The 19403-nt window shown below is 48.9% G+C and overlaps 1 protein-coding gene across 1 annotated transcript; it reads right to left on the reverse strand.

Moving 5' to 3' along the window:
- Window positions 1-45: 45 nt before the first annotated feature.
- Window positions 46-19139, reverse strand: LOC311530948 (solute carrier family 25 member 33-like). Its single transcript, XM_084648006.1, has 7 exons — window positions 18985-19139; window positions 7557-7733; window positions 5120-5197; window positions 4690-4790; window positions 1867-1933; window positions 1323-1606; window positions 46-1227 (listed from the first exon to the last, which is right to left on the reverse strand). The coding sequence occupies exons 1-7, from the start codon at window positions 19023-19025 to the stop codon at window positions 1031-1033; spliced, it is 945 nt and encodes a 314-aa protein (XP_084504132.1). The 5' UTR covers window positions 19026-19139; the 3' UTR covers window positions 46-1030.
- Window positions 19140-19403: the final 264 nt, after the last annotated feature.

Below are 19403 nucleotides of genomic sequence, written 5' to 3' on the forward strand. Positions count from 1 at the left end.
AATGACATTCACAGGCACAAAACAGTATATTTCACACACCAGGAATCCAGCTTGGTTTTTATATCTACTGTTCCTCATGTCACAGTACCTCCAGTAGAGGAAGGCAGAACTGGGCCCTTGCAGGCTCCTTCCCTGCAAAGAACACACTTGAGAGAGGGATAGATGGGGCCTATAGTAACATAAGCTGCCCAGGCCAGAGCTCCCCCTGCCAGGATGCATCCTGCTTCTCTTGATACATGGGGCTGAGTTCTAACCCACTACCCTGGCCTCTCTTAAGGAGGGGAAAAAGGCAGAGTTAACTGCTCAGCTGTATGATTCTTTCCACAGGTGATTGCTCCCTTAAGGAGATGATGTAAGATGCCTGTTAAGTACCATGCACTAGGATGTCTATCAGTCAGGCTTGGAGAATCCTTTGGAAGAAAATAGAGTTGTAGGGGCTAGGACTCTGTATAGAGACCCTGACTATGTGTAGAATCCCAGGGAGTAGCTGAAGGAGTAGCAAAATCTGTTTGCTGCATCAGTTTCTTCAGATTTGTTTACTCTCCCTATCCACTGACTGACTACATGTCCAGCTACGCCCATAGGCCAAGCCCAAGAAGAGTAGAGCTCCTGGGGCTGTTAACTATACATGTACTTTCTAGTGATGGGGATGGCCAGCTAGGGAATATATAAACATTTATTTATCCTCCTCTCTCTTTCTCCACTGCACTCCATGCTCTTGGGCTTTGCACTAGGATCCCCCACTGAACATATTCTAGCTGGTTTACTGCCTCCTTAGAGCATCAAACCAGTTACACTTTCTGGAGGTTGATGCTAGAGGCCACGCACCATCCAGAACCACCACTCTGGCCTGAGAACTCTGCATCCTGACAGTAGACTGCCACACACAAGTTCATCACCACGCAGGCCTCCTGCTACAGAGTGAGCAGCACTACCTTGTGGAACAGGAAAAACATGTCAGGTTACAAGACCTTGGCTCTCCCATGCACAGCCAGCAGCCTCAACAAGGGGCTGGTGCATTTGTGCAGGGTCACAGTTTGGTGGCCAAGTGGATGATCAGTTCATAGGTAGCCATCATGATAGCTGTGTTGGGGATCTGGCGCATCATCTGGGCCAGGAGTCCTCGGTACAGAGCCAGGGGTCCCTCTTCTTGGGCCACCAGCCGCAGGGTCTGCAGAAAGGAGCGATAACGGGACCCTTCTTCCCGCAGCCGTGTCCGGACAACCTCTGGGAAAACAAAGGGATGGGACTTTAGCAGAGTCACCCTCCAGGCCAGGCCTCTCCCAGCAGGATGGTGGTGGAGGGGAGGATGGAGAGCTCACCGTGTGGGTATGCAATACATGAGGCACATGTCTTGGAGATGGCAGCAGCTGCCATGAGTCCAAAGAAATCATGGCTGTTAGGTGCAAGTGCAAAGGCTGTTGGGAGGAATGGCTGTTGCTCCCGCAGCTGTTGTTTCAGCGCCTCATAGATGACAAAATGGATGACTGTCTCGGAGACTCCAGCGTAGGAGGCACTGATTCCACGGTAAAATCCACGCAGGCCCTCAGTGCGGTACACTCGTATGGCACACTGGAGGGCATTACTCTGCTTCTCCCCACTTGCCCTGCAGAGACCAAGGGGGGATTAGAATCATCCACACACAGCTCTGCCACTGCCCCTCAATACTGATCAACAGCACATCCCCCACCCCTGCCAAAACATATACCCCTTGTTATTCCTGGCCTGGGTATCTCGCAGCTGTGTTTGGAAGCTCATTAATAACTGCTACTTTTCCAGTGTCCTGAAAGCACACATTCTGTCAGTGGGTCACCCCCAGCCCCATGCAGTCTGTGTGCACACACGTGTGTGCGCTACCTTCCTTACCTGGCTTCCAGCTGCATCCTGGTTTTCACCAGCCAGATGGGATTGGTAAGTGTGGCGGAGGTGACCCCTAGGGAGTAGAAGGTCAGAGGTCATGACAGGTACCAGAGTGGTGCTACAACAGTGCAGACAGTTTGTGGGGAGTTACTGGTGGGTTAGCTCTTTGAATGCTAATTAATCTGCAGCTGTGTACCAATTTGGGCATAGTTTGGGGGTCCCCTGGAAGTGCTCTACTGGGAGTGAAGAGTTCTAAGGTGAAGCCTGTTTGGCTCTGCTTCCCCTTACTGGGAGCCACCCATCCTGTGCACACCTCTGTATTTGGCACTGGTACAACCACAGCTGGAATACTGTGTCCTGGTCTGGTGTCCATAATTCAAGGAGGTTGATACATTGGAGCGTGCTCAGAGAAGAGCCAGGAGAACAATTAAAGGATTAGAAAACCTGTTTTACAGTGAGTGACTCAAGGAGCTCAATCTGATAATCTTAACAAAGGGTAGGTTGAGGGGTGACTTGATCACAATTTATAAGTATTTACATGGGGAAGAAATATTTAATAATGGGCTCCTCAGTCTGGCAGAGAAAGGTCCAATGGCTATAAATTGAAGCTAGACAAATTCATATGGCAAATAAGGCGTAATAACCATGAGGGTAATTAACCACTGGAACAATTTAGCAGAGGTCCTGGTCCTTGAGAGGTCCTTGACCATTTTTAAATCAAGATGGGATGTTTTTCTAAAATATGTGTTCTAGGAATTATTTTTGGGACATTCTGGCCTGTGTTATGCAGAAAGTCAGATGAGATGATCACAATGGTCCCTTCTGGCTTTGAAAACTATGAATCTCATGGGTTTCATTATAGCCTCATTTCCCCCACCCCTGGTGCCTGGAACCTGAAAGAAGGAGGCTGAACCTGGAAGGAGAGGCAGGAAACAATGAGACTTGCTGAGGACGGAGGGTCTCATTAGAGCAGAGGTCGGCAACCTTTTAGAAGTGGTGTGCCCAGTCTTCATTTATTCACTTTAATTTAAGGTTTTGTGGGCCAATAATACATTAACGTTTTTTAGAAGGTCTCTCTCTATAAGTCTCTATATTACTTAACCAAACTGTTGTCGTACATAAACAAGGTTTTCAAAATGTTTAAGAAGCTTCATTTAAAATTAAATTAAAATGCTGATCTTACACCACCGGCCTGCTCAGCCCGCTGCCTAGGCCAGTGGGCTGAGCAGTTCAGCCCGCTGGCAGTCTGGGGTTCCGTCCGCGGGCTCTTGCCAGCCAGGGTCCCGGCTGCTGGCCCCCCTCAGCCCACTGCCGGTCTGGGGTCCCAGCCCTGTCCATATAGAGTAGGTACCTACCTTCTCCCTGGTTCTAGCCATTCTCTTCCTCTCTCTGCACTGAGATGAGGGTGGAAGTGTGCTGAGAACAGGGCTGGGGGTGAAGAAGCCGGCTGGGGGTTGGGGTGCAGGGTCTGGCCAGGAGCTAGAATGAGGGAGGGAGCTCAGGGTTGGGGCAGGAGGTTTGGGTGTGGAGCGCTTACCTAGGCAGCTCCCACTTGGTGCGAGGGGTGCAGGTGGGAATGTGGGGTGTGTGTGTGCAGGAGCTCCCGTTTGGTGCTCAGGGTGGAGTGGGAATATGGGGGGTGCAAGAGTCAGGACATGGGGTGTGGGGGGGCTGGGTATGTATCGGGGGTGCCGGAGTCAGGGCTGGGGTCGTGGGGGTGCTCCCAGCCCCCTACCCTGAGCAGCTCACGGCAGGGGACTGGAGGGGATATACTGATTCCACCCCCTTCCCCAAGGTCCCTGGAGCAGAGAGCACGCTCCACTTTTCCCTTGCCCCTCTGTAGCAAGGGCAGTCAGCTGATCGGCTGCAGGGAGGGAGAGGAGGAGGGGCAGGAACCCAGCACGCTGGGGGAAGAAGCAGGGGGAGGGGGAAGCTTGCATGCTCTGCAAGGAGAGAGCGGTGGGCAGGGGGTGGAGAAGAGCGGGCCAGGCAGGGTAGGATTTTTAATGGCAGGGTGCTGTCTGCTGGGGTAGGCAGACAGCAGTGTGCCATTAAAAATTGACTCACGTGCCATCTTTGGCACGCGTGCCACAGGTTGCTGACCCCTGCACTAGAGAAAGGGAAGACAACAGGAGTAGGAAAGGCAGTGGGACTGCTGAGATTGTGTGTGTCGGTTAAGTTACCTGGGTCCCCTGTAGGGTACCCTGTTTCCCAAGGCAATCAAAGAGCTAATGTAGTGATACTCAGACTGAGGCTTCTGAGCCGCAAGTGGCTCTGTAGTGTCTCCTGAAGCTCTTTGCAGCGCACGATATTAAAACACTGGATTTAATTATTAACCAATCAGGATGCCTTTACTAGGTTATTAACCAATTGTAGTTGATAAAATAATAGTGGGTCAGTCATTTTGCTGTGAGAATTATATCTTAAAAAAATTAAATATTTCCCATCATACTGTTTAAATATGAATCTACAGCACTATAGTAAATGAAATGATGAAGTGGCTTTTTTGGGTAAGGTTGATGGCTAATTTGGCTCCTGAACCCCACTGAGGTCTGAGCATCACTGGGCTAAGGCCTAGATCATTGACACTGAGAAGCAACATCAGGTGAATTAATAGAGATTGTTTCTGTTGTGTTTCACTGACCTAGAAAGCTGCTGCAGCAGGATGAGGTGGGAGAAAGAGCTTCAGAAGGGCTAACAAAGAAATGAGGGGATTATGTGAATGAGAATGGCCTGAGCAGTGACCCCAGATGGTCAAATACGCTCATGTTTACAGGGATCCCAGGCTGAATGGGCCCACTGGTCTAATCCGACATTGGAGAAGCTCACCTGCACAGACTGCCGAGAGCACATGAACTTTCTTGGACTCAGGTCTGAAGACAACATTGAGCTTCTCCTTAGCCCCAGCATAGGCAGCAAAATAGATGGCCCTGGTTGGGGAGAGACATACACGTCCAGTAGGAATCCACCCGAGAGGAGTAACAGAAGCATAAAGGGACCTTGTTTCCACATAACTTAGCCCAGACAGACCCTGCACTGAGGATACCTCAGACAACAGCCACACGTGTCAACCCAAGCCTCACAAGGCATGGTGAGGGGCCTCCATTGAGTGTCCCCATGGAGGGGCCAGAGACTGCACTGTACCCAGGGCCTGGACACTGTGGGGAGGTGGGGCAGTGACTGGTAAGGACCCTAGGAGAGTGTACCCTAGTGAGACCCTATTGGGGGGGGGGGGATATCCTCACTGAGTGATTCTTACCTGGACGGGGCGACTCCAACAAGGTTGGGACCCAGGCCTCGGAAGAGGGAGCGGATTCCTTCCTTCTCCAGGATGGCCCTGTGGAAGAAAGGAATAAATAAAATCAGAGAAGGAGTGGGACCAGGCTGTCTGCTCTCCTAGTCCTCCTTCCCCTCCGTTTGTCCCTACCAGCCCTTCCGCTTTCTCTGCATCTCATTCTCTCTGCATCTCTCCCTGGCCTCCTTCCTCTCGCTCCTTTCCTCCACATTTATCTTGCTCCCCCCATTTTCTGTTCAGCCACTTCTTCACTCTCCCCTCAGTATTTCTTCATTTCCCCCAATTTACCTGCACAATCCAGAATCTGTTTATTCTCCACCAGCTGTGACCTTTGTCCCAGCCCCAGCAGCTGCCTCTCAGAGCTTACCTTCATGTCAGTGCTGCACCAGTACCACTGTAGTGCTTTACTGAAGATGCTACTATTCCAACAGCAAGAGCTTCTCCTGTCAGTGTAGTTAATCCACCTTCGTGAGAGGTGGTAGCTATGTCAATGAGAGAAGCTCTCCGACTGTCACAGTTCTGTCTACACCTGGGGTTAGGTCAGCATAACTGTGGCTTAGGGTGTCTGACACAGGTCTGTAGTAAAGACCTGGCCTCAGACTGAGAGGGTATGTCTACACTGCAATCAGATACCCACGGCTGGCCCCTGCCAGCTGACTCAGGCTTGTGGGGCTCTAGCTAGGGTGTAGACACTGCAGCTCAGGCTGCAACCCAGGCTCTGGGACCTTTCCACCCCACAGGGTCCTAGAGCTGAGACTCCAGCCCAAACCTGGACATCTACACTGCAATTAAACAGCTCCATGAGCCCAAGTCAGCTGGTATGGACCAGCTGTGGGTGTCTGACTGTAGTGTAGACATACACATAGCTGAGAGAGACAGGAAGCACACTGAGACACACCGAGACACACCCTGTGCCCTGAAGCCCTTTCCTCCATGGCTTCCATCCCCCACCCTTCTCCAATTGCTGGCTGGCTCTCCCAGCCTGAACCCCTCATGCTGCTAAATTGCACATGCAAATAACCCTTGTGACATTATTGACATGAACTGTGACTGTATAGATCATTGTTACAACCAGGGTCCTATGGTTGCACCAGGTCTTGTACAGAGGGGGTCAAGTGGGATGTTTATGGAAAGGTTGTAGTTTGCTGGTTATGATTATGCTGTCTGTATGGGGGTATCATTTTTTTATTTGAAGTTATGAATATTGGCTATGTACTTGTATCTCAATGTGTTTGATTCTAAGTTGCCTCAGTGAAGCATTTAGTCAGCTTACTGAGAATAGTCCTCTCTCAGGAAGCGCCCACTCAAGAAACACTTAACTGACAATGGACTTTGGGAGACGCCAATCCGCATCTGAGCTTTCCTGGGAAGGTTCAAAGTAACATGTAAACAGTGGCGTCAGCTTGCAAAAAGCTGAATCATTCATGGACATGTGACTTGCCCAGGTAAGCTACAAACTCCATCTTGTTGCTGTGATTTTGCACAGGAGAACAAAGGGGTTTTCACCCACAAGAGAAGAATATAAAAGACCCTGGAAAGCCCTCCATTTTGTCTTCAGCTGGCTCAAGGGATGGCTTCTCCACCCCAGAGGGATGCCTGAAAGAAACTGGAACAAAGGACAGTAACTACGGGGGTGTTAGTGATTGCTGGACCCAGACTAGGAAGGAGTCCAAACTATGAAAGAAGCTTTTTGGAACATCTCTGGGGGTGAGATTTCATCTGTAATCAGGTTTCAGAGTAGCAGCCGTGTTAGTCTGTATTCGCAAAAAGAAAAGGAGGACTTGTGGCACCTTAGAGACTAACCAATTTATTAGAGCATAAGCTTTCGTGAGCTACAGCTCACTTCCTCAGATGCATGAGGAAGTGAGCTGTAATCTGTAATCAGTTTCTTTATGTATTAGGTTTAGATTTACGTGTTCTGTTTTATTTTGCTTGGTAACTTACTTTGTTCTATCTGTTATTACTTGGAACCACTTAAATCCTACTTTTTATATTTAATAAAATCAATTTTGCTTATTAACCCAGAGTAAGTAACTGATACCTGGGGGAGCGAACAGCTGTGCATCTCTCTATCAGGGTTACAGAGGGCAGACAATTTAGGAGTTTACCCTGTATAAGCTTTATGCAGAGTAAAAGAGATTCATTGGGGGTTTGGATCCCATTGGGAGTTGGGTGTCTGGGTGCTGGAGACAGCAGCACTTCTTAAGCTGTTTTCAGTTAAGTCTGCAGGTTCAGGCCCTGGGTCTGTGTTGCAGCGGGCTAGCATGTCTGGCTCAACAAGGCAGGGTTCCTAAGTCCCAAGCTGGCAGGGAAAACGGGCTCAGAGGTAGTCTCAGCACATCAGGTGACAGTCCCAAGGGGGACTTTGTGACCGAACCTGTCACCCCCCTCCCCAGCTCACCTCATCAGCTGTAGCACGCCAGGTGAGGGTGAGGCTGGACGCACAAACCCCCCATTCAGCCCCTGCAGCTGCATCTCAGGAAGGCAGAGAGGGCGCAGGGCCAACGAGGATGACTGCAGACGTGTCTTCACCACTTCCAGGGGGCAGGTCAGGATGGCTCCAGCTGTGCCGCCACATCTGGGGAGACAGCGAGGGCAGATTGGAGTGAACAAGAGTTACTCCTCAGGAACAGGGGGCAGCAGCTCTGACCTCCCCTGCATTGTTTCCCTGTTGTCCAGGCCCTCTGGCCTTTGTCACGTGTGGCCTCTGGCTCCGGCACTGGCACTAATTAACGTGCTGGCTCTAACAGCTCCTGGCCAGTCCTGCTCAGGTATCAGCATCTGAGAGAAGCTAAGTCCAGGGAGAGGACTCAAACTCACGACCTTTGCACCGGAGCTGCCACAGCAAATAGCTCAGCTGCCCAGTCCCACCACAGGACTTTGCTGATAATGTCAGCAGCTGACTTGACAGCCCTGAAGAGGGTATGATCTGCAGGTCCCCAGAGCAGATTCAGTCCCTGCATTAGCAGGGCCAGTGCCCACATTTTGTCCACATGCCTCAGCTTGCCATGGAGGAACCCCCCTTTTAGTCTGGAACCCATTAACTCCTGGGCAATTGCTGAAGCTGCCACTGAAGGAGCCAGTTAGTAACAATTGCACTTGTCCCACCAGGCCTGGGCTGACATCCACCAAACTGGTTTATAACATAAAAGCCACTAATGGCTTATGTGACTTATGGTCACTATTGACCCAGGGCCAGACAGGCTCTGGTGCCCTAGAGATGAATGGGATACAGGGACTTTCTCCAGTCCCTTTGAGGCAGACAGACCCCACAATATAAGGCCAGACTAGAATCAGAAAAATCGGAAGGCCCCATAGTCCATGCCCATGGTTTGTCCGTTCAGGGCCTTTGGATGAGCCTGGCTTGTTTGCACCCCAAAAGACTTGTTTACAGAGATGAATTCTAGCTGGTCACCCTGGCCCTTAGTAGTGGTGGGTGGGGCAAGGGGAGTTGAGAAGCTGACAGATTTTTCTTGGGATTGGGATTTTTAAATCACTTTCTCCGAGTACCTGAACATTTTGCCCTCCACTTTGTGTCCAAAGGCACATGGAGGGTAAAATTCTAAGCAGAGGGCCCAGGGAGAGAGGCAGCATGATGGGTATTTGAGGTAACAGCCTAAGAGATCTGATGATTCAAACTGATACTTATAGAGGAAGTTACCCAGCAAGGTCAGATTTAGTGTGGGAAGCCTCAGAGTGGGAAGCAGAGAATGGCTGACGGGCATCAATAGAGCTGTGTGAGGGCAGAGGATTGCAATACCATGGGGTCTGATCTCTATGGCTGGAGTTCTGAAGAATGGTTTGACCCAGTCGGGGGAGGAGACGGACAGAGGCGCACCCTAGAGGGTCAGCCTTGCAAACTATACCTCTCCCCTTCCAACCCCACGTTCCCTGTCCCCTGCGTCCTCTCCCCTCTTCCTCCTCTCCCCCCTTCCTCCATCGCTGTCTCTCCTTCCCTCCTCCTCCTCTCCAGCATTTTCCTCCCTCGCTCCCTCCCCAGAGACAAGGGAAGTGCCTGGGAAATGCAACCGAGGCAGGCAGGTCGCCAGAGAGCCAGCCCTGCTTGCTCGTGAGAAGATGCGCTCAGCCTCAAGTCCAGGGTACGGGCTTGTGATAAAGTGCAGGCAGCCACACCTTGCCGCAGACCTCTCCCCGGCAGAGGGAAGCTGGAAGTTTCCCGTGGGGGCGATTCCTAAGCCCTCTGATTCCGGCTCCTTGATTTACTTGCCCAGAAGTTTTCCCTGCCAGGAGGAAGGAACCAAAGATGAACCCTCCTTGCGTGCACAGCTGGGTTGCCATGAGGCAACCTGCGCACAGAATGGGACAGAGCTGCCCAATGTAGTGTGTGAAAGAGACAGAGAACAAGGGAGACCCGGGTACAGGGGAAGGCGGCTTAGGGGAAAGGATCGAACTGCGCCCCATCCCATTTTGGATGAAGCAAAAAAAATATTGGGGGGCACCGCTTTTTAGCGCCCCCACATCTTGGCGCCCTAGGCAGCTGCCTAGTTTGCCTAGTGGTTATACCGGCCCTGCCTGCAGTTGAAATGGTTAAAAACTGTAATGACATCAAATGCAGACAGCAACTCCAGCAGTGAGCAGGGCTGCCCATTGCATAAGTACTGCATTCTAGTCCTATCTTCCCATATTATTTTTGGCTTGGTAAGAACGGTCCCATCATGGCACCTGATGTCTTTCAGTGTCATCAGCAGCAGTTACAGCTGGCAGGAGCCTGGGGATTGGATACAATTTAGCTAGAGAGCCAGTATCAGGTTCAAAAGGCAACTCTGGGACACCCAGTTCAGGGTGGTGTGGAGAACTCAGCTGAACAGCCTGACAACATATGAGACCCAAAAGTCAGCCCCACCTGGGTCCCATGTCAGATCATTGAGTGTTGTACAGTCTGGAGGGCTCGGAAGTAAATCTTGATAGTCATTTAGGGCATCAGAGCAAGGAGTTAAATAGCAAAAGGCACATGGGCAAAAATAAAACCTATCAATGCATCTATACCGAGTGGAGAAGCCTGAAGACAAAAGTTAGGTGAACTACAATGCCAGGCTATGGAAGAGGAGCTTATTGTCAGAGGCATTACTGAAACACAGATGACTTACAAATCAATGAGATACCACAGTTAAGGCTAAGATTGTGTCACAGAATCTGTGACTTCCAGAGACCTCTGTGCATTTTCTGCTTCATCCCTGCCATGGGCAGACTCTGCAACTCCCAGCCACCGTGTGTAGGACCCCAGAGCCGCAGCAGGGGTTGGTGATGGACCCCCACTCCCTCCCTTCCCATTTTGTCAATTATTTTTAGTAAGAGTCAGGGACAGGTCATGGGCTTCCGTTAATTTTTGTTTATTGCCCATGACCTTCACTAAAAATAACCGTGACAAAAATCTTAGCCTTAACCATAATACCTGGCTATGAACTATATGCAGAGGACAGATGTCATAACCATACAGCCAAGAGTAGCCTAGAATTCCCCCTTACCTATAAGGGATTAAGAAGCTCAAATAACCTGGTTGGCACCTGACCAAAAGAACCAATGGGGAAAGAAGATACTTTCAAATGGTGGGGGGGGCAGAGGGGGGAGAGAGAGAAGAAGCAGCTTTGTTTGTGCTTTTTATTTCTGTGTTTTTTCTGCACTGGGGGGATCAGTCAGAAATCCATCTCCTCCAAACAATCCTGAACCAGTCTCTAATATTAAAAAAAAAAAAGTAAGTAAAAGCCAGGCAAGGTGTGTTCAATTATCTTTTGTTTTAGCTTGTGACTTTTCCCTTTGCTGTAGGGAGGTTTATTCCTGTATTTTGTAACTTTGAAACTAAGCCTAGAGGGAGTTCCTCTGTGTTTTTGAATCTTTTGTTACCCTGTAAAGTTTTCTTCCATCCTGATTTTACAGGAGGTGATTCTTTTACCTTTTCTTTAAATAAAATTCTTCTAAGAACCTGATTGATTTTCAGTGTCCTCAAGACCCAGGAGTTTGGGTCTGTGATCACTTGTAACCAAATTGGTTAGGACAGGGGTCAGCACCAATGAAAAGTGGTGTGCCGAGTCTTCATTTATTCAATTTAAAGTTTCGCGTGCCAATAATACATTTTAACGTTTTTTAGAAGGTCTCTCTCTATAAACCTATATATTATAACACTCAACTATTGTCGTATGTAAACAAGGTTTTCAAAATGTTTAAGAAGCTTCATCTAAAATTAAATTAAAATGCTGATCTTACGCAGCCGGCCTGCTCAGCCTGTTGCCGGCCTGGGGTTCCATTCAACTTAGGCTGGAAGTGGGCTGAGCGGGGCCTGCGGCCAGGACCCCAGCTGGCAAGGGGCCGGCAGCCAGAACCCCAGACCAGCAGTGGGCTGAGCGGGGCCAGTGGCCGGGACCCCAGACTGGCAATGGGCTGAGCAGCTCAGCCCGCTGCCACTCGGCCCACTGCCAGTCTGGGGTTCCGTCCGCCGGCTCCTGCCAACCAGGGTCCCGGCTGCTGGCCCCCCTCAGCCCTGTCCACATAGAGTAGGTACCTACCTTCTCCCTGGTTCTAGCCATTCTCTTCCTCTCTCTGCACTGAGATGAGGGTGGGAGTGTACTAAAAACAGAGCTGGGGGTGAAGGAGCAGGCTGGGGGTTGGGGTGCAGGGTCTGGCCAGGAGCTAGAATGAGGGAGGGGGCTCAGGGTTGGGGCAGGAGGTTTGGGTGTGGAGCGCTTACCTGGGCAGCTCCCATTTGGTGCGAGGGGTGCAGGTGGGAATTTGGGGGGGTGTGTGTGTGCAGGAGCTCCCGTTTGGTGCTCAGGGTGGGAGTGGGGATGTGGGGGGTGCAAGAGTCAGGGCATGAGGTGTGGGTGGGCTGGGTATGTGTGAGGAGGGTGCAGGAGTCAGGGCTGGGGTTGTGGGGTGGGGGGTTGCAGAGGTCAGGGCAGAGGGCTGGGTGTGTGTGCGGGGGTGGGGGTGCAGCGGTCAGGGCAGAGGGGTGCTCCCATCCCCCAGGGGGCTGGAGGGGATATGCCGATTCCACCCCCTTCCCCAAGGTCCCCGGAGCAGAGAGTGCGCTGTGGCTCCGCTTTTCCCTCCCCCGCTTTTCCCTCTCCCCCTCCGTAGCAAGGGCCATCAGCTGATCGGCCACAGGGAGGGAGAAGAGGAGGGGCAGGAACCCAGCACACTGGGGGAAGCGGCGGGGGGAGGGGGAAGCTTGCCTGCCCTGCAAGGAGAGAGCGGTGGGAGGAAAAGAGCGGGCCGGGCAGGATTTTTAGTGGCGCGCTGCTGTCTGTCCGGGTCTGGCAGACAGCAGCATGCCATTAAAAACTGGCTTGTGTGCCGTGTTTGGCATGTGTGCCATAGGTTGCCGACCCCTGGGTTAGGATATTATTCTCAAGCCTCCCTAGGAAAGGAGGTATAAGGGCTTGGGGGGATATTTTGGGGGAATAGGAACTCCAAGTGGTCCTTTCCCTGAACCTTTGTCTAAATCACTTGGTGGTGGCAGCATACCATCCATCCAAGGACAAATACAGATTTGTGCCTTGGGGAAGTTTTAACCTAAGCTGGTAGGAATGAGCTGAGGGGGTCTTTCATGTGGGTCCCCACATCTGTACCCCAGAGTGGGGAGGGAACCCTGACAACAGATTAGGTAGTGGAGGGGAGGGAGCAGTGCTAGACCCAAGGGATTCAACTATGATAAACCAATTTGAATGGATGCAAATCCCAAGACATAAGAATACAAGTATATAAGCAGGGTTTCACTCTCTGCCTGCAGATCAGGGAAAGGTTTTTGAGTGCAGTGGTGAGTGAGATCACAGAGGCAACAAAGTCCAATAAAATGCTACTAAAGGGGTGATTTCAACTGGGCAAATGTCACAATGGGACAAAGTTTAGAGAAGCAATTTCTTGGTACTTTAAAGGATTACATCTTGGAAAAGCTAGTGCTACAGCACACAGGAGAAGAGGCTATTCATAACTTAGCTGTGTGTAACACACAATTTATTCAAGTAATAACTGTAGCTGAGTCACTTAATACTAATGACCGCAATATCATCCTAAGGGGAGCAAAGATACTAAGAACTTGCATAGAAAGGAGGATTTAAAAATAAAAGTGAGGAACCTAGTCAAAAAGGCCACAAGGTCAAAAGCAAAGAAATTAAAATCCTTAAGTGAATTATAGAAGCTGCTTAAGCAACCATAAGGGAGCCCCAATTGAAATGCAGATTTGTATACTGGTATGGCTAAATGGCAAGGCTCAAGAGGTTCTCTCAGGGTGCTAAGGACTAGAAGTATATCAGGAACAAAAGGTTTCAGAGTAGCAGCCGTGTTAGTCTGTATCCGCAAAAAGAACAGGAGTATTTGTGGCATCTTAGAGACTAAGAAATTTAAATTTAAAATCTCTTAGTCTCCAAGGTGCCACTACTACTCCTGTTCTTTTATCAGGAACAAAAGATATTCTAACAATAGCATAGCTCCAGTACTAAATGGGGATGGTAAAATGATTCATAATTACGCAGAAAAAGCAGAAGTGTTCAATAAATATTTCTTTTCTGTGTTTGGAAAGAAGCACGATTATGTACTCCTATCACAAGGATGGCAAATACCTTCTAGTCCTTTAGTAACTAAAGAGGATGTTAAATACCATCCACCAGAGACAAAAAATTTATCAGCAGGCCCAGATAGCCTCTGAGAGCGAGAGATGTCCTCAACCTGCACCCAAGCATCCTAAATTAATTGGCTATCTTTTAATAAATTTTTGAACACCAGGGAAATTCCAAAAGACTGGAAGAGTGCTAATGTTGTGCCAAAATTTAAGAAGGGCAAGGGGATAGCCTGGGATACTATAGGCTGGTTAGCCTGACATCAAACCTGGGCAAAATAAGGGAAAAGAGGATATGGGATTCAATCAATGAAGAATTAAATTATGGGAATTTAATGTCAATCAACATGGTTTTATGAAAAATCGTTTGTCAAACTAACTTGATTTCATTCTTTGATGAGACTGCAAGTTTGGTTGATAAAGGTAACTATATAAGTGCAATAGTCAGACTTTTGTAAGGCATTTGACTTTGTACCTGACATTCTGATTAAAAAATTAGTACTGTACAGTACCAAAGCACACGTTAAATGGATTAAGAACTAACTAACCAACATATCTCAAAAAGAAGTTATCTATGGAGAAATCATCTAATTGGGAGGGGGGTGGTGTCTAGTGGGGTGATGCTGTTCAATATTTTCATCAATTATGTGGAAGTAGATATAAAAATCACTGCTGATCAAATTTGCAGGTAACGCTAAGACTGGCAGTGATAAATAATGAGGACAGGCCGGTCACAGAAAACAATCTGGATTTTTTGGTAAACTGGGCCCATTCAAACAAAATAATTTTAATACAGCCAAAAGCTGTACCTAGAAAAAAGAATGTAGGCCATACTTACAGAATGTGGGACTGTACCTGGAGATGCCATAACTATGAAAAGGATTTAGAAGTCATTGTGAACCAACAACTTAACATGCACTCCCAGAGAGATGTTGTGGCAAAAAAGTCTAATACAATTCTAGAATGCGTAAACAAGGAAGTAATCAGCAGGAACAGGGAGTGATTTTACCTCTGTATATAGCATTGGTGAGACTAATACAGTAATAGTTCATCCAGTTCTGGTGTCCGCATTTTAAAAAAGATATTGAAAAATCTGGCGAGGGTGCAGAGAAGAGCCACAGAAATGACTCAAGGGCTAGAAACAATGCCTTATAGTGAGAGACTTAAAGAGATCAATCAAAAAGAAGATTAAGATGTGACTTGATTACAGTGTCTGTACCTTCATGGAGAGAAAATATCAGGTACTAAAGGTCTATTTAATCTAGTGGAAAAATGCCTAACAAGAACCAAGGGCTAGAATTTAAATCCAGACGAAAATGCAAATTAGAGCTGAAGCACAAACTGTTAGCAGCGAGGGTGATTTAACCACTGGAAACAACTACCAAGGGAAGTAGTGGATTTCCCAACCCTTGATGTCTTCAAATCAAGACTGGAAGACTGTCCGGAAGATATGCTTTAGTCAGTTTGGGCTCAATACAATGTACGTATAATGGTATGACCTGTGTTTGCAGGAGGTCAAGTTGGATGATCCAATGGTCCTTTTTGGCCTTACAATCAATGAATCGGGTAAAGAGCTTAAGGACATAGTAAAGAAGCAATGCAGTTTCTTTGCATGAGTCTTCACCACTGAGGATGTTGGGGCGATATCTAACACAGACCTGCTCTTTTGTGGTAACAAAGCGGAGGCACTGCCAGAAACTGACATCTCAAAAGAGGAGATGCTGGAATAAACTGGTAAATTAAAGAACAAGTCACCAGGAGTAGATGGCGCACCCATGTGTTCTGAGGAATTTAAGAATGAAGAGGCTGAGTTGCTAATAGGAATATGCAACCTAATTAAAATCAGCTACTGTACTGGAGGGTAGCAACTGTTGTACCAATCCCTGAAAAAGGCACTAAGAGTGATCCTGGGAATTACAGATCAGTGAGTCTTACCTCTGTACCACGAAAACTGACTGAAATAATAATTAAAAATAGCATTATGAACCCTCTGTGTGAACAAAACAGGGACAAACCATCACAGCTTCTGCAAAGGGAAATCTGTTATAATTCTTTGAACTTATCAATAAAATAGCGAATTAAGGAGAACTGGCTGACGTAGCTTTCAAAAAGCCTTTATTAAAGACCCTCACAAGAAGCTGTAAAGGAAAGCAAGCAGCATGGGGTGAGAGGTGAATTTCTGTCATGGAACGGAAACTAAGAGAAAACAAAGAGTAGTATAAATAGCCAATTTCCATCATGGCAAAAGGTTAGGAATGAGCTGCCTTGTTCTATACTAGGATTCATATTGTTTAGTTAATGATTTGGAAAGCAGGGAGGGGTGAATGAACAGTGAGGTGGTAAAATTTTTAAATGACAATTATTTAGATTAGTCAAGACTGGAGAAGACTGAGGAACTTCAGAAGGATCTAACCAAGTGAGGTGAATAGACAAAATAAAAATAGATTAGATTCAGGCATGACAAATGCAAGGCAATGCACACTGCAAGGAATCATCGGAATTCCTCCTACATCTTACTGGGTTCTCAATTAACTGTAACCTAGGTGCTCTTGTGGTCAATAAAAATCTATGTTCCATGGGCAGTGGCAATCAAAAATTCCAATAAAATGTTACGATGCAGAGGAATGGGATGGAGAATAATACTGGAGCTATTCCAACATCTTTATAAAAGCAGTGGAATACCCTCACATAGAACACTGTGTTCATCTCTGGTCACCCTCTCTGGAAAATGACATAGATGGAACAGAGCCAGGGTATGGAGATGGGGAGCAAAAATGGCGTGAGGCCTGGAGAGGATTAGGAGGCAAGACTGAAAAGACTAGTTTAGAGAGATTAAGAGGGGATATGATAAAAGGTATACAAAATAACAATGGGAATGGAGAGGGTAGGTGGGGTACTCTTTTTTCTCACAATAAAAGGCAGCAAATTGAAAACCGATAAAACACTTCATACACGCATAATTACCCTGAGGAATTCATGGTCACAAGATAACCAGAGTCCAAGACCTTAATGGGATTAAAAAAAAAAGGAGCTGACATTTATATGGATAACAAGAACTTCAGTTACATTAGTAAGGATTAAAACCTCTGGAAGTTTGGAAGGGATCTAACCTCTCCGGTTCAGGGGAACAAGCTGACTTCTAGCCATTGGGGGTCAGGAGGAAACTTTCCTGGGTGGAGAAGAGGGAAAGATAGGTTCCCTTGCAGGGTTTCCTCCCCTTTCCTCTAAAACTGCTGGTACTAGCCACTATCAGAGACAGGGCACTGAACTAAACAAACCATTGGTTGGACTCAATTCAGAAATTCCCATGAGATACAGTTGCTGAGCTCAGTGAAATATAAGGGCAAATAGAAACTGGATATCTGAATATAATAATAATATTTTGCTCTTTGCTGGCACCAATTGGAGCATTACAAAACACTTTAAAACATTAATAATTTAGGTCTCACCCTCACCGTATCAGACAAATAGCTGCTATTTTCCCCTCTTGTATAAAAGGGGAAAATGAGACAAAGAGGTGCGAAGGGACTTGCTTAAGGTCTCACAGCCAGTCACTGACAGAACTGGGATTAGATCACACACACCCAATACACCTATTCCCATAGCTGGGAACAAAACCTTGATTCTTGACTCTCAGGCCTCCTCTAGCCACCAGTGACCAGGCCCCATTCCCTTCTAATATTAGCCAAGTGCAAAAGCTACAATACAATGTAAAACAGAAGATATACAGGAATTTGTCCTTTATTTTGCTAATCATAAGGTTTGTTCTTGGGGAGCAGCCAAGATGTCCCTGGACTGACTATGCTGAGATGAGTCCTGATCCAATTCTCATTCCCCAACTCCCCTCAATCTCTGCACCCACACATTTCCTGCTGAATTCAGGTGGGTGATCTAGGTGGAAAAACTGGCCTAGCAACCAAGCAGCCTCACTCTCTAAGGTTCTATTCTACATAAGTACAGTCCTATCCACTTGCACAAGGTACCACATACACGTCCAACATGATTAAGCCTGCACTTGAGACTGGAATACGAGAGTGTAAGTCAGGACTGAAGCACATTGCCAGTAACCAGGGTGTGGGGAAGGACAGGATTCTCTGCACTGAACCCTTTAGCAGGGAGCCAGAATTTATGGAACTGGAATGTGCAGGGGAGGAGGCGCCATCTCTTTTCTCGTGTTCCAGCCACCATGAGGGTGAGGGACAGAGGGAGATTCATGCAGAGAATCTGGGGCTGATGTGTCCCTAATCCCACACCGTGCTCCCTTCAGGAGAGGATGGAGAGAAGCGAGGTATACAGAAGCAATCACTGAAAGGGAAGAACACAGGATGAGGGTGTAGTGTGAGAGTTGGGGAGACTGGAGACTCATGTCCCCACCTGGCCTTGAGAATGGATGAGTCAGGGATTTGGTGGGATAACAAGGAAAGATACAGGGGTTTTACAGCCCAGATGTGTGGGAGGAATCTGGCACTCAAGAGGGACAGCAGAGAAATACATGAGAATGTGCCCCAGAAACAGAAGGCAAGGCATCTGGGAGAGGAATAGGTGAGACAAGTGTGTACCCCCAGAAGCAGGGTTGGGGTCAGGCATGTGGGGGACAACACAGATACAAGATTTCTACCTTAGAGATGGGAAAGCACATGTGGGGGACACTCAGGAGAAGGCACAATAAGAGATACACAGTTGAACCCACCCAACTATGAAAAGGAGAGGATCCAGATAATGGGGTGACAGATATAGGGATGGGTATCCCCTAAACTCAAGTTGATGGGACCATGACACAACCCAGAGAAGGGGTATCCCAGTCACTGCCATGGGGGGGCGGGAGATTTCACATCCCAAAGCACAATGTCTGCAGTCTGTGCCTGCCTGCAGCTGCCCCAGTAGATTCTGTTGATTACGGGAGGGGAGAGAACTGTGACTATGGGCTCGGGACTAAGAGCTCTTGAGCCCTATTCCCCTCCCTAGCTCCGTCCCTAGGAGGAGCCCTGCTCCCCTAGCAGTGGTGTTGGTGGATGTGGTGAGCTCTTCAGTCCCCTCCCCTCGGGGTCCAGCCTGGGCTTACTCCGGGCTGGTTTGCTCAGGCTAAGAGACAGGGCCACGTGCGCAGAAACAAAACTCATGCGTTTCCCGCCCCCATTCCCTCCTTCACGCCGCAGCGGAGGGCCTGCGGGCCAGGAACCGCGGGGGAGGGGCTCCCCGCAGTGCAAGGGGAAAACCAACCCGCGAGCCCCGCCCGCCTGCCTCAGGGTCGCTCGCTCACCCTCCTGCGAGCAGGTGCAGCAGCGTGCTCCTACAGGGCATCACCGCCGCGCTCTGCCTCTAGAGCGTCTGTCCAGCAGCGGGAGCCCGCGATTAGCCCCGGACCGCAAGCGCCGCGCTACGCTCCCCGCTTCCGCCCAGCGGCGCAGCCCCCCTCTCCCATTGGTCCCCAGGCGACCGCTCCGCCGTGACGCAATGGCCGGACGAGTAAGGCGCCCCGCCCGAGCGGAAACAGTTTGTGCTTTGTCAGGTCAGGTGCCTGAGGTCGGAGAGTCGGGATCCGCCTGTTTCGTTTGGACGCCCGCTGCCAGCCCGGCCCTGCCAGCCCTGAGCGCGGCTCGCTGGCCCAGGGATCTCCGGCGTGGGAGGCGGAGGGTGGCATGCCTGGGGCGCACATCGTGTGTGTGGGCGGGAGTGGAT

This window comes from Lepidochelys olivacea (assembly GCF_965140295.1).
Source record: "Lepidochelys olivacea isolate rLepOli2 genome assembly, chromosome: 1".
In the NCBI taxonomy this organism is placed as follows: Eukaryota; Metazoa; Chordata; order Testudines; family Cheloniidae; genus Lepidochelys; species Lepidochelys olivacea.

Excerpts from the sequence above, each read along its gene's own strand:
- LOC311530948 (XM_084648006.1), bottom strand. The coding sequence starts at position 19,025 with ATGCCCTGTAGGAGCACGCTGCTGCACCTGCTCGCAGGAGG. Across the intron at positions 5,198-7,556 it reads GGCGTGCTACAGCTGATGAG|GGCCATCCTGGAGAAGGAAG; the intron begins GTGAGCTGGGGA and ends TTTCTTCCACAG. Across the intron at positions 4,791-5,119 it reads GTTGGAGTCGCCCCGTCCAG|GGCCATCTATTTTGCTGCCT; the intron begins GTAAGAATCACT and ends CTCCCCAACCAG.